Source organism: Centruroides vittatus, unplaced genomic scaffold (genome assembly GCF_030686945.1).
Source record: "Centruroides vittatus isolate TY-2023 unplaced genomic scaffold, ASM3068694v2 contig_563, whole genome shotgun sequence".
NCBI classification, from domain to species: Eukaryota; Metazoa; Arthropoda; class Arachnida; order Scorpiones; family Buthidae; genus Centruroides; species Centruroides vittatus.
In genome coordinates, this window is record NW_027122334.1 from 808084 (window position 1) to 820737 (window position 12654).

The following is a 12654-nucleotide window of genomic DNA, read 5'->3' on the forward strand; positions in this document are numbered from 1 at the left end:
AGCAATGTATCATCAATGTCAAACTCATGTTGCAGACTTCTCTTACTATTACTGTAAATATTTTTTTATATATGCACAAACCTAAGAAATAATAAAAATACAATTAGATTTAAATACTTCAGTAAAACCTTGTTTAATACTGAATTTTCTCAAATTTTTCTGTGGCCATAAATTTTCCGTTATCAAGCTGTTTTTGAAGAATCTGTTCACAGAATGATTACAAAATTGTGTCCAATTTATAGCACATTTAAGGTGTCCCCTTGTGTCCCAAACAGAACACTGGTAAGTCAAAATTGTTGGTACTTTTAACTCAAACCTATTTTCCTATGTACAGTACCTTCCTATGTACCTTTGATAGGTCCATTATCTTCATTTTTTCTTATATCCCATATAAATACAGATGATTAAGATAAACACTATGGTTCTATACTGAACATAGCACCATGTCATCACAACCTTGCATTGACATCCTTATACTGTATCAGAAAAAACCTCCATTATTAGGAGATACATGCAAATAGCTATATTGTATTTTAACAGTCATTATATAGTGAAGAATACAATAGATTATAAAATTTTATAAAAACATCAACTTTTCGTTAGTAATGTAAATATACCAAAAAGTAGAAATAGGATATTTAATTAAAATGTATACAGGATATTATTCATCTTTTCAGCTGTAAAAAATCTCATTTCAATTGAATTCTAAATAGCAAACAGATTGGACAGGATAATATAATGGAACATAAAAATGATAAAATATAATTGTTGATTAATTATTAATTCATCAAAAATGACATGAGTGGAAGTAACAAAAAAGAAAAATGAGTTGTTGGTGGATGAAACTCAGTTTAGATGGTGAGTTACAAAAGTAATTTGCTAGCCACTTCAAGGGGTGGAAATGTATTCAGTGCTCTTGCATTTATGATCTAAGTGACTAATGAAAATCAATGTAATGATTTGACTGCTTTTTAGTTATCAAATGGGTGTAATATTTCAAACGTTTTTGCTTTTTTCAATAAATGATTTATTAAAAATTACAGTCTTCTAATTATAAATACTGGAGTGAGAAATAAACTGTCACAAACAAAACCTTTTTTACTGGCTTCCTACTTGGACCATTAGAACAATGCTGTTCGATTTCTTCAAATGTGATATATACAATGTTTAAAATCGAACAGCATCATTCTAACAGTCTAAGTAGGAAGCCAGTTTAGTTCAGCACCTGAAGCAGACCTTGGTGAAGACCAAAAACGTTCAGAAGTTTTGTTTAGTTTAATACTGGTAAAAAAGGTTTTGTTTGTGACAGTTCATTAAAAATTACACCTAAATCATCATAAAGCTGTTAAGATCTTAAATGACATCATAAATGCATCATTTATTGAATTTTTATTTATTTATTTATTTGAAAACTCCATACATAAAATTAATTTTTAGGAGGAGGGATTACATTAATTACTTTCATTAATAAATTATATTTACACCAAATAGACTCGACTGAGTCATTGAAGGAGAATAGTCCATGAATTCTATCTGCTAGATCTTTACAAATAACATTATTAATACAAAGAACATTGTTAGAAAGTGTTGATATATGCAAATATTCAAGATCCTCGCAGTCAAACATATAGTGATTTAAGGTCACATTCTTACAATACAGACACATATCTGGTGAACATAGATCAATACACAAATGTTTCCATGTTAAACGATACTTATTTAGGCAAATCTGTATGATTGTTTTTTTTTGATAATAAACAGTAACTGTTGATAATAAATGTAAAAACACTGATTGTTGTTTACTATTTCTGGGTATCATGGATGGTACTTAGCCTTAAGGACCCTGTCACATTCTTCTGTCAAGAAAAAATTGTCAAACTCTTGTAAAATTGTATTTGTATAATATTTCAAAATATCTGGGGATGAATCTATAAAGGAAAGTGAGATACCTATCCTATTAAATAGCCCCTCCAGTTTAGTGAACCAACAATATTTCAGTGATCTGGTCGATGAAAACTTCTTCAAGGCTAAATAAACCTCACATTCCAAAGATGATGGGTCAGAGATAATGTTATTCAGAAAATTTAAGGTTAATTTAACAAAATGTTTCTGGGGAAAGTCAAGGCCCAATTCAGATCTAATTGCATATGATGGGATCGACCTCTCAAGGCCAAAAAGTCGACCATTTATTGAATTTTTATTAAAATCTTTCTAAAATTCAAAATTAAGTTTTTATTAAAAATTAATTTCTGTTACTTTAAAAAGTTTGATATATATTAGATTGATGAAAAGTATCTAAAAAATACATTTCAAAAATATTTTAATGGTCTTATTTATCAAGATTGGCTCTCACTCCAAATTCCATTGAGAAAACTTTGCTCATTTACTTACGTTTTTACTTCTTTTTATCATCTAAATCTATCCCAATGATCTTTCTCCTATCATATATCATAAAATCTTAATAATTTTGATAAATTTTTACATCTTGATCTCCCTGATTTTAAATTGAAATGTAAAAATGCACTGTATATCTTTTAAGATTTGTTGTGTTTTTATTTATTTATTTATTTTTATTTTGTTTGTTTTGTTTTACGGGGTGTTATTTGTTTTTATGATTTTAGGGAGACAGAAATCAAATGTCTATCAAGACTTTTCCTCTAAATGTAATGAAATAAATGAAATAAAATTTTTATAGACAAAAACCATATTATTAAATTCCTACTATTAGTTCATACTCTCCCTATATATATTTATATATCTTGTTCAAATTTCCAATCATTAATAAAATACTTTTTATTCATCCACTCAAGTTCAAATACATTTTTTTAAACTTGTAGTGGATGACACTTGATGTTAATACAGTTTTTTCAAATATTAATTCATTAATTAAATTTAATTAATTAATTTTAGTTTTATATGGGAGAAAAAATTTCTCTTATATAAGATATTTAGCATATGTATATACATATTTATATTAATTGTAATTATTTAATAAAAAGTAACTAGAATAAAATTTTTCTTTGTTGACCTAAGTAGGAATTGACTTTAAAAAAATTTTTTTTATATTACTTGTTTTAGTACAGTTTATAAGTGCAATTATATATGAAAATATTTATTTGTATATTATTTTAAAATTGATTTATATGTTAAAATTCTAGCATATTATCAAATAAATAACATTTTTCTTAAAATAATTAGAGAAAATAACATTTAAAATTTTAATTTAAAAAATTTATTTACAGAATGATTTCATCATAGAAACTTCTGTTATTGGACTTGCAATGAATGGCTTGTCACATCTTGCAAATATTTTGTCAAAACCTAAATTTGCTCTTTCTCTTATAAGAGGTCTGGGAAGTAATTTAAGCAAAGAAAATCATGAAATTTTTGCAAAACAAGTTAGTATTTGATTATAATTTTTGTGTTGTTATAAATTGAATGCATTAAAAATTTAAATATTTTATTTTAAATTAATAATTGTAATAAATAAAAGTGTTGTAAATTTAATTTCACTTTTAAGTTTTAAAATGGATATTGCATATTAAAATTTAATCTTTTTGTTATTTATTATTAATTCTCATTTTAAATAAACATTATATTAATGTAATGAAATACAGTCAAACCTCCAATAATGGCCACTTTTCAAATGGAAGCCATTTTTTTAAGTGCTTTTTCTTTTTGAACAAAAATATATACAAAATAAACTGCAAACAACAATCAGTGGCTGAGTGAATACTGAAAACTGGTAGTTGGTCATGAGTTTGCACCTTTCCAACAGACTAGCCACATAAAGCTTTCTGGGTTTTCTTTTCATTAGTAATGCTAAATATGGGCCAATTTCCCATAAAAGACTTTTCAAGAGGCATTCCCCTTGGCAGATTGCTCATATGTCACTTTGCCATCATACATGAATAAAACCTTTCAACAATCACTTTCAACAATGCCACTGTCGTCAAACTAATGCATAAAAAATGATAATGCACTGTACAAAATTAGTCATTATTGATAAGATTTGCCTACTGTCTTTTCATGTAGATAATAAACTTGCAGTAATTGTAAAAATAAATTTTTCTTAAAAAACATTGAGGACTAACTATGTTTAAAATTGTAGACAATTGCAAAGACATGTCTGTACAAAGTTTCTTACAAACAATGAGAACTTCAAAAAACACAGACATAAATCAACTTTTTATTGTAGGCTACAAATTCCATTAAAATCATTGATAGCACTTGTCAAAGTATATTAAAAAATTTATTTGCTGGTAATTATATAGGTTTGTTGGTGTTATTTACATTAAAATATGTAAAGAGGGGATAGTCTCTGCTGGCAGTGATAATTAAAACATTTTAAACACTAAGGACTTGATATAATTCAAGTGTTTTTAAAGAAGAATTTAAAGAAAATTTTTGTTGGTAAGAACAGTGTCCTCTGTTATTAAAATTTAGTAAAACATTAAAAGATTGATTTACATTTTAGGAGTTTTTGTATGAGGAAGACTTTTGTACAAAATTTTTTGTGATTTTCTACAATGTTAAAAGCAGGACTATTTTCAACTGGAATGGACTGGTATGCTGCATTGGAAGAAATTATAAAAAGTATATATAGTTGGTACTTAGTACTGGCAGTTGCCTAGTAAGAAAAGTTTAAGAGGTAACTCTGGTAACTGGCACTATTTCTGACAAGAGGGGAAGATATTGCTATAGCAATGGGGCTAGGACTCTAAGAGAGCCTGAGATCTAATTTTTTTAAAGTAAATTTTTTTGTTTCTTTTCAAGGACATATCACTATGGTGTTTGGAGGAGAGAAAATGGAATATTCCCTGCTCCTGAAATAAATTGGCAAGTCAGATGCAGTTGGGTCATTGGAATAGAGCACATGGATAAATGTGGTTGAGGAACCGAGAAGTTTTACTGTCTTTCCACATACCTGCTGGCATGATAATGTAAGATTGGCAGTAAGATGCAAACTCATGTGTCAGAATTATAATAAATGTTGGATCAGGGAAGTCAAACTTTGACTCCAATGCTCATAAAAATGACAAAATTTAGATGAAATGCAATATGACCTTTTTTTCATAAAAAAGGTCACATTGCAATTGTTAAATTCTTGAGTATCAGGAGAAAATACATTATAGTCTAAGATACAAACAAATTTTTCCCCCCCCTCATCATAAAAAATGATGAAAAGATATAATCTTTTCATCTTCTCTAAAGAAAAAAAGATGAAAAGATATCATCATTAAAAAAAATGAAAAATTTGCCTAGTGTTTAAGTTCATCACTACATTGTGTCTGTGCAAGAAACAGCGCCGGATTAAGCCTCTAGCAGACCCTAGACAAAATTTAAATTGGGGCCCCATTTAAATAAGTTGCTTCTAAACAAATGTTATATAATGTGACATTAGCGTAGCTAGCATGGGTGACACCTGGTGCGGATATTGTGGTGTCACTCCAAGTAACACCATAGTGTTACCCTTTTTAACTCTTTTATAAAACACTATTGAATTGTAATATCTTCGCACTCGGGCAACTTGAATGCTATATCGAATATGCGATGTCGCGATGTATAAGTTTAGATTTAGAAAATAAATCATAACCATACATCAGTACTACCATGAGAGGCGGCCCTAGGAATATTTCTAGATGGTGCGAGAGATCTCGTGGCATACATTACTTCTGACGCATGGGTAACTGTTGACCTTTTTTTTTTTTTTTTCTTTTTTTTTTTTTTTTTTTAGGTAATAGCTAGTCGAGCGGATCTTAGTAGGAATTGTTAAATACAGCCGTTTCTGTCCTATTGAATTACTTACATATTTTTTAACTTGTTTTGAAACAGAGAAATCTTCTGCACTGAAGCCGGGCCCCTCTGAATTACAGGCCCTAGACATTTGTCTACTTTGCCTATTCGATAATCCGACCCTGGCAAGAAATACAAACAAATGTTTCAAAAAAGTTTCACAAAACCTTTCACTCTTTCTCTAGCCATTTCTTTAATCCATTAGATAGGAGAACAAATGTTTTCGGCCATTTTTATCTTAAAGAAGTTCTAGCTTTCCATGCATGGAAATGTTTCAAAGTTTGCCAAACATTGTGTAGTCAGAGCTGAGATGCAGTGTCAAATTGAACATACAAGATTGGCCATTTTTGCAACTCAATTTGGTCCAATTTGGTCCAATTTCACTTGGAAACAAAAAAAGAGCCAGGAGATGATGAGAAAGAGTCAGAACCAATCAAAATATTGCTTTCCTTGACAGTCTATTGTCTCAGAACCAATGGACAGTCAAGGAATAACCACAAACTATCATGTCACTTTGGCTTTGAACTATTGTGACTATTGCAAGAGGAAATGATCATAAGAAATGTGTAAGCCTAAGTTTTTACCCAAAAAAACAGGTTTAATTGTAAAACTATAAAAGGATGACTTGCCTCAGTGTCTGCCACACTCACATATCTCACTTCATCCCTCTTTCATCCTGATTTTGAATAATCCCCATATTGGCAGTCTCACAATAAAAACAAATGAAACAAATGAAATAACTCTAGTGGCCACAACAAATTCCTTAAGATGAATAGAGCTAATGTAGAAAGCAAATGGATTGGGAATTCTCCCTTTGTTTGAGATAATTTTTCAATGATGGACAATATTTTCTGGGAATTATTTGTCCCCACTATGTTCTTGTCAACAAACAAGGTAAGAATGAAGCACTAAGGTAAGGAGAGCAGCTCATCTTCCAGTGACATTTTTTATATTTCCATCAGTAGCCATTGTTCAGAAGTTTGACTGCATAATGAAAATTAAGGCACTTTATTTGTAATGTGTCTTGTATACAAGTAGATGTAAATACTGCAAAGAAATTTGTTTGTAGTAATATTGTATTTTTATAAAAATTTATTTAATTTCATTTGCATATTTCAAAATTTTGAAATGTACACTTTTCAAATTACTTAAAGGCTCAAAAATTACATTATACTTGAATATTTATAATTATCATCCAAACTATTAAACTATACTTTTATTATTTTGGTATAAACTTTTGTTTTCAATTTTTTATTATTATTTTTATACTTTTATTACTAATTTTTAAATTTTATATTTAATGCTATTATCATTAACTGCAAAATTTATTATTTCAATTATTGAATTAATTCATTCTTTCTCAAAGCAAAAAATAAAGATTAGATAGAGTTAAATAACCTAAATAAATAGGACTTAACAATTTGGAGGGCTTATCACACCAAATTGTTAAGTCCTATTTATTTAGGTTATTTAACTCTATCTAATTTATAGTCATGGGCTAAAAGTGTTGTTTATTATTAAAAAATAAAGACTTAAACCCAAAATTTTAATATGATAAACATTAAATTCTCTAACTACAATATTTTTAAACTACATATCATAATCATTAATTGACTGTTTAATGCAATTAATTTGACAATTAATGCTTTTTTAACAAAGCATTAATTGAAGATACTAATGAATATTGAGTTTCATTATTCAATAAGATATTCATTATTCAATAAACATTATATTAAAAGTTTTATTTTTAGCTTTATTTCTTACTATTGGGTATTGTTTTGTCTATTTTTAGTGTTTAGCATATGCTTTAGGATTTAGAATTTTAAATAATAATATACATAATTGATTTTATATATAATTTATATTTCATATTTTTATTGACTTAAATCTTTTAATTTTATTATAAATTTTTTGTAAAATAATAATCATTATAAAATTAAAATTTTAAAATATATTTATATTCTAAACATAAATTATATATAATTAAATTGTAAAATATTTATTTATTTAAATAAATTTTATAGATATTTTCATGGATGGAAATTTCAATACCTAATCCTAATAAAGTTTTGAATACATATTATAATGAAAAAGATGATCATTTGGATTATTATATTTCAGAGGTATTAAAATTTGATTAATAAATTTGTTCTTATATTAATTTGAATGAAAAAATTTATATGGTATTAAAGTTTGAGATATTGAATTAGTTTTCAACTGTTATTCAAAAGAGAAACTGAAGCTTAGCAAATTGAGAAGCAATATGAAACAATAGAAAGATAGACTAAAACAAACTATAAAATGCTATAAGCATGTTTGCTGCTATGTATAAGATTAATTTGTCTTTCAATTAATGTAAAATTAGATTGAAAAATTTTATAAACACTACTAATTTTATTTAATCAGATAAAGTTTATCTATTTTCGTTTCCTTCTTTTTTCCATTATTACTAATAAAAAAAAATAAGACAAATTTAAAATTTTTACTCTTCAGAAAAAATAAGACAGAAGAAGAAAAGATCTTTCAATTGTTTTCATTTTTGTCATAAGCATTTGGATACACAAAATAAGCAATGTTCAGTATATATTAAGGCAGTTCACATTCTCTCAGAAATTCCAATAATGATGATGGAACTATATATATTATATAGTGTCTCAATTATTTCTCTAGGTAATTCCCCTCCACTTCCTGACACTTCTCTCATCATTTTGGCAACAATACTATGCCTGTAGAATAGAAGTCTTTTGGCTGGTGTCAGAGCTAGTGCATAACAAACTCTGACTTCAGAAAGTTCACTGTTGACTGTAATATTGCTAGAATTTGTTTGGGTTTCCCATCTTTCTTTGAGAGAATTAAATATTTTGGTTAATATATTACAACTATTTTAATGGTCTTATTTATCAGGATTGGCTTTCACTTCAAATTCCATTAAGAAAACTTCACTCATTTATTTATGTTTTTACTCCTTTTTATCATCTAAATCTATTTCAATGATCTTTCTTCTACCATATATCGCAACATTTTAATGAATTTTTACATCTTGATCACCCTGATTTTAAATTGAAATGTAAAAAAGCACTGTATATCTTTTAAGATTTGTTATGTTTTTATTTATTTATTTATTTTGTTTGTTTTTGTTTTAAGGAGTTCTTTGTTTTTATGATATATGTTTTTGTAGTGGATGGAAATCACATGTCTATCCAGACTTTTCCTGTAAATTTATTGAAATAAATGAAATTTTAATTCAAATATATCTCATTTTGTAAAATTTAACATGCAAGTTATAATCTATTGCAATTGACTGGAATCTTTTGTAGTAAGTATTTTTAAGTCTGGTGTAGGATTACTAGTATTAAAAAAAAATGTAAATCATGAAATGCTATTTTTCACTCATAAATTGTAACTACAGTAATTATCTAACTAAATAACTAAAAAAGCTTTTTAATTATGATTAATATACAGTTGAATCCTGTTCATATATTTCTCAGTGTAGATCTTTCACAATTATATATATTAAATATTTTCTGCATGATACTTTTTCAAATGGAAAAATTTTAAACAGTTAGAACTATAAAAAAAAAAGGTGGAAAAGTGAATTATTTATTTACTTCAAATTAATCCATACTGACACCAAATTGTTAGCAAATGTAAAAAGCAGAGCAAATAATATGTAATGTGACATCATTTCTGACAAACTTTCCCATTTAGCAAATCACTCCAATAGTCCAACACATGAAAATTTTTGCTTTCAATGTTTTTTTAGTGTAAACCAATTTTTCTAAGCAAATAAAGATGTGAACTCAAGGGATTATTGTAAGAACCTTTTCATATACAATAAACAGGTTTTGTGTAAAGGCACATGTTTTTCCTGCCTCCTTCAACACCATCCACATTCGAAAAGACCCTAGACTATTCCTGATGCAAGAATTAACTGATTCTCTCCCTTTTCTTGCTAACTCACAATAATCAATGCAAAAACACTTTCATAATAGCTTTGCAATGCTTTACAATATTCCAAGATTATTATTGATCAATTTTAATTTCAGACATTTGTTCATATCTCAGATGCATCAAGATAGTTAGCTTGATATATCTGAAGATATAAGTATTTGGTAGGTTTTGTTATTTTTTAAATTTATAATTAAATAATTAATTAACTATATTTACCTGTCCCATTAGTCCTGCTTTTGTAGTACTAAAGTTCACTGTTGTAATTAAAGCAGATGCATATGGTGGCAATTCCAATGAAGAATATTTTGTAATTAAAAACATTATGAAATTTTCATTGAAATCAACTAATTTCTCACCAATTTGAATAACATATCTGGGACCTTAGAAAAAAATTAACATATAAAATAGACAACATAGGCAAAATATATTTATGTTGTTACTTTCAATTATTCATATTATAATTATTGTGATACTATTATACAGGGGATGCAAATGTAGGTATACAGTTGAGAATCTGAGAAATACAAATGTTTGGTGTTCATTATTATGTTGGGCTAAGTGAGACATACTCGGCTAACACCGGTGGCTGTGTACAATGCCGGACCAAAGTCAAGGCATAACAGAAATTAAAGAAGTGTATCAGTGTGTGTGTCTGTATTCAGGAATTTTCTCACAATATGACATGTATTCAATATAGTGGCCTTCTGTAGTGTGATGTATGTGTTTCTATTCAATTGTAATGTGCCCAGGCTTTTGTGTAGTGTGTGTGGTATGACACCTGTAGAGGAGAGAACAACAGGTACAATAAGCACCCTATCTATCCTCCACAGATGCCTTATCTCTGTGATTATTATTATTATTAATTTTTTTTATTTTTTTTTATTTTTATTTTTATTTTTATTATCTTTTATTAGTTTGTATTCCTTATTTGTGATGTAATTTATACATAAAAAAAAAATGTTTTTTCTTCCTATTTTCTCCTTGTATATTTTTTTTCCATAATAACTACTGTATACCTAATTTTGCACCCCCCGTATATTTAATTTTGTGTAAAGTGCATCAAAAGTTTACACTGTTTAAGTCGATTTTAATATTTATGGTTTAATTTAAGAATTTATTTTGTTTTTTATAGTTATTAAAGATATCAAAACATATTTAAGGAAAATTTATATATGTAATAAATATTTTATCTACATAATTTTAAATTTTTTATAGTTGAATAATGATATAACAATTGAAAAGTTTTGTAATGGCAAGCCTCCAGTTATTGTTACAACTGATGTCCAACAGATAGCAGGAATAATATTGCCATGGTTGCAGCCTAAAATATTTCAATCAGTTTTGTTAATAGGACCAGAAGGAAGTGGCAAAAGGTAATAATTTTTAAAAATATCTATCAAAATATAATAATTACAGCTATATACTTGTATCCAAACTTCTGTTATAACAAATGATGTTGTTCTGGGTAAATTCAATTCAGACATAATGGCTATTAAACCGTTATGTCTGAATTGAATTTACCCAGTATTATGAGTTTCTTCAAAGCACATTTGTGAAAAATTTTAAAGTTGTGCTAATTAAAGTAGTGCTCAAATTTAAATCATTTAAAGAATGTATTACATTTAGATAACATGATATATCTGTATTAATATTTCATATAAAATGAAATAATGATTTTGATAGAAGAATAAGTTGTTAAAAATAAAAATCATATATTATATATATATTTTTTTATGCGGGGGATAGGGACCGCATTAAAAAAAACGCATTAAAAAAAATCTCACGAAACTTCACGAATGGCTGTAAATAATAGTTTTCGCAACACAATTAAAAAAATAATTTTTTTATGCGGTCAACAGGGACCGCATAAAAAAAGTCTCACATAGAAAATAACTCAAAACCGTACGAAATAGAATTTATTGACAACAGATGTCAGCACTTGACTGCATCGTCTGGTCTATCGTCTGTTTTACATATTTTTGTCCAGGTGGTGTTTTGTTGACTTAAAAAGTAAATTATTTCATTTTCCGCATATTCATGCAATAATATTACTATAATAAGTGCATTTATGCTATAATAAGTTTATTTAGCTATAATAAGTCAACGTGAGACATGATGAATCGCACGAGACTAGTCGCCAACTATACCGCACAAATTAAAAATTCGCATTAAAAAAATCGCACAAATAAAAATCGCACATAAAAAGAGTGCATAAAAACAGGTTTGACTGTATATATTTTTTTATGAAAGATAATCAAAATTTATACAAAACAAAAGATGATATCAAAACGTTCAGTTTGTAATATATTTTGTATACTATAATATATTTTGCAGTAATTTTGAAAAGACTTACAGTATGTAACATTTAAAGCACATAAAAAAAAATGAATATCTTTTGATACATATTTTCAATAGATGCAAAATATTTAAGTTTAATAGAATATAATAATTATATAGATAAATTTATATAATTTATTTTATTAATTACATTAAAGAATGGGAAAAAAGATACATAATACATAAAGAATTAAAAATATATTAAAATATACAATTATTAAATTATGTTTCCAACTATTATAAATCATTTTTAATTATAATTTATAAAAATCTTTTTTGCTGATTAATATGCTTAACAGCATCATGCACTTGTTTGGTAAATTTTATTTAGTTTATTATATATATATATATAAGGACTTTTGCCCAAAATAGTCTTCTTTTTCCCTATGTTTGGCAGAAAATGTGTTAAGAAGAAATTTATAATTTAAAGATATTATTTGAAAAAATTGAAGATACTATTGAAGACAATAGTATCTTGTTTATTTGGTATTTTATATACTGTAATTGCAAATGAACATTTCTTTTATAAAATAATCCATTTTTCAACAAAATCCATCAAATAATTTATTT

At 26.8% G+C, this 12654-nt stretch overlaps 1 protein-coding gene across 1 annotated transcript in view; it reads left to right on the plus strand.

Annotated features, from left to right (window-relative positions):
* The window catches only part of btv (beethoven), a 239088-nt gene that overhangs the window by 120867 nt on the left and 105567 nt on the right, over nt 1–12654 (plus strand). The window contains 3 exon segments of the mRNA XM_067274747.1: nt 3243–3398; nt 7821–7919; nt 10963–11120. Coding sequence (XP_067130848.1) covers nt 3243–3398; nt 7821–7919; nt 10963–11120 — 413 coding nt within the window.